The following is a 2,193-nucleotide window of genomic DNA, read 5'->3' as shown; positions in this document are numbered from 1 at the left end:
TAAGTTTGGATGGGAAAGAGTTTAATTTGAATGGAGAAATGCGAGTAAGTAAATGTGTGAAATACATTGGTAATAGGACAAGTGATTTGAAATTGGTTTACAAATGTTTGATGAAGAAAGGAAAAAAAATCCCCTGTACCCCTTTTTGTAGTCTGTACATATTGGTTGGTATTTGTGAGATTTTATTTCCCCAACGTAATGGTAAAGTTTATCCCATTTTATTGGAAATAGTTGATAATTTAGATGATCTAGGTAATTATTGTTGGGATAGTCTAGTTTATCGGTTTTTGGTACGTGGTTTGAACAAAGCTTCAGATGCTTTGAAGAAAGGAAATGCAAAGACCAATGTTTATGTTGATGGATGCATTTACATGTTGCAAGTAAGTTATGTTTATTGATTTTGAATTTCGTAATTAAAATTTGTGATGTGGATTGGATTTTGTTATTGACTACCTTGGTAAATTTTGTTTAGGTTTGGTTTTGTGAAAATTTCATTCCTTCTAAAGGTCGAATAGAAAAACATCCAAGAATCTTGCATTGGATGAATATAATTCTTGGAGACAAGGTGGTCATGGGAGCATTGGAAAGTGGTGTGGTATGTGGTTGATTTTTACAGTTTTGCTCTTATACAGTGATATTTTGTTATATTTTTCGTAGAATGATTTCAATTGTTGAATTGCAGGTTGTTGATGATGTTGATGTTCAATTTGTACCAATGAAGGATAACAATGAAATGAAGGATGAACCGAGACGAAAAATGAAACATGACAAGGCATCAACAAAGAAGCAACTGAAGAGAGAACGCAGAGAGCGTTTTATGGAAAGCTTACACCAACAAGAATGTCTCGTGGNAGAGCTTAAAAGGAGGGTTTTTGTGTTGGAGGAAGAGGTGGCATATGAAAAAGCTAGACGAATCAGACCACAGGATGCTGAACACAATGTGGGACATGAAGCACCGTCCATCTCCCCTTCAGGCATCTCCCTTGGAGGCATCTCCCCTGGAGGCATCTTCCCTGGAGGAATGCCCATAGATCCTTCTACAACGAAGACATATGTCAGGAAGGGGTCACGAAGGCGTTACAAGAGTATATCGCTTAGGACTCCTTACGTTGGATTACTTGGAAAGAAAAATGAGTGAACATTGTATTAGTTTGTGTAACTTTGTTTAGCTTTTGGAGAAAATAGGTTGCTTAAGTCATTTGTAACATGAACATATTAGTTGTAATTTGGTTTTATAAGTTTGAATGTGCTAAATAAGCAAATTTGCCTCAATATAATGTTGTTACTTACATTTTCAATTTCATATGATATTGTAAATTGAAACTGAGATTTTGTTTGTATTGGTAACGAATAAAGTTTGGATTGAAATGTTGATGAAGGAATGAGGGATTGTGTTACATACAAAATAATTCTGTTTATAGAAAAATAAGTTATGAATGCAGGACAAAAATGTATGAATGAACCGAAGAACTGATGCAGCACCATAACTTTGCAGTGGTAATCGTTTACCACACCCTGGTAAACGATTACCAGAACCATTTCAGTCATTTGGACACAAACTCTGACAGAGGGATCCCCTGTGTTGTTCCCAGAGGACCAGGGTTGTCATACTTGGTTTTTCACTGTGCTTGGTTGTTTTAATGTAAGTTAGAGGTTTGGGTGTTTTTTTTAGAGTGTTCTTGGTCATGCTTGGGTTTGGAACTTAGGGGTCATGTGGGTTGGAGGTTGGAAGTCAAGTTGTGCATATTCTGCTGTGGTAATCGTTTACCACACCNNNGTAAACGATTACCAGAACCATTTCAGTCATTTGGACACAAACTCTGACATAGGGATCCCCTGTGTTGTTCCCAGAGGACCAGGGTTGTCATACTTGTTTTTCACTGTGCTTGGTTGTTTTAATGTAACTTAGAGGTTTGGGTGTTTTTTTTAGAGTGTTCTTGGTCATGCTTGGGTTTGGAACATAGGGGTCATATGGGTTGGAGGTTGGAAGTCAAGTTGTGCACAATGAGTGACCCTGGTCCTCTGGGTGTCATGCAGGGGATCCTGCTGATGAGGTTTGTGTTCAAATCCTGGATTTGACACTGGTAATCGTTTACGGCCACCTGTAAACGATTGCAAGTGGTTTTTTTGCACCACAACTATATGGAATTCACCCAGACCCATGGACTCACACATGGTCAATTTTATGACCTC

General features: G+C 37.9%; 1 protein-coding gene and 1 long non-coding RNA gene across 2 annotated transcripts in view; one reads left to right on the top strand and one right to left on the bottom strand.

Annotated features, from left to right (window-relative positions):
• The first annotated feature begins 38 nt into the window (after nucleotides 1-38).
• LOC111240697 lies at nucleotides 39-1,148 on the top strand. The gene is made up of 3 exons (XM_022776240.1): nucleotides 39-380; nucleotides 473-595; nucleotides 683-1,148. Exons 1-3 carry the CDS (start codon nucleotides 39-41, stop codon nucleotides 1,136-1,138), a joined length of 921 nt encoding a protein of 306 aa, XP_022631961.1. The 3' UTR covers nucleotides 1,139-1,148.
• Nucleotides 1,149-2,128: 980 nt separating this feature from the next.
• Nucleotides 2,129-2,193, bottom strand: part of LOC111240693 — an 8,251-nt gene continuing 8,186 nt past the window's right edge. The window contains exon 2 of the long non-coding RNA XR_002666223.1: nucleotides 2,129-2,190. This is a non-coding gene — a long non-coding RNA (uncharacterized LOC111240693). The remainder of the gene's footprint in view (nucleotides 2,191-2,193) is intronic.

This window comes from Vigna radiata, unplaced genomic scaffold (assembly GCF_000741045.1).
Source record: "Vigna radiata var. radiata cultivar VC1973A unplaced genomic scaffold, Vradiata_ver6 scaffold_23, whole genome shotgun sequence".
Taxonomy (NCBI): Eukaryota; Viridiplantae; Streptophyta; class Magnoliopsida; order Fabales; family Fabaceae; genus Vigna; species Vigna radiata.
The sequence above is the reverse complement of the archived record's forward strand: the minus strand, read 5'-3'. Positions and strand labels throughout refer to the sequence as shown.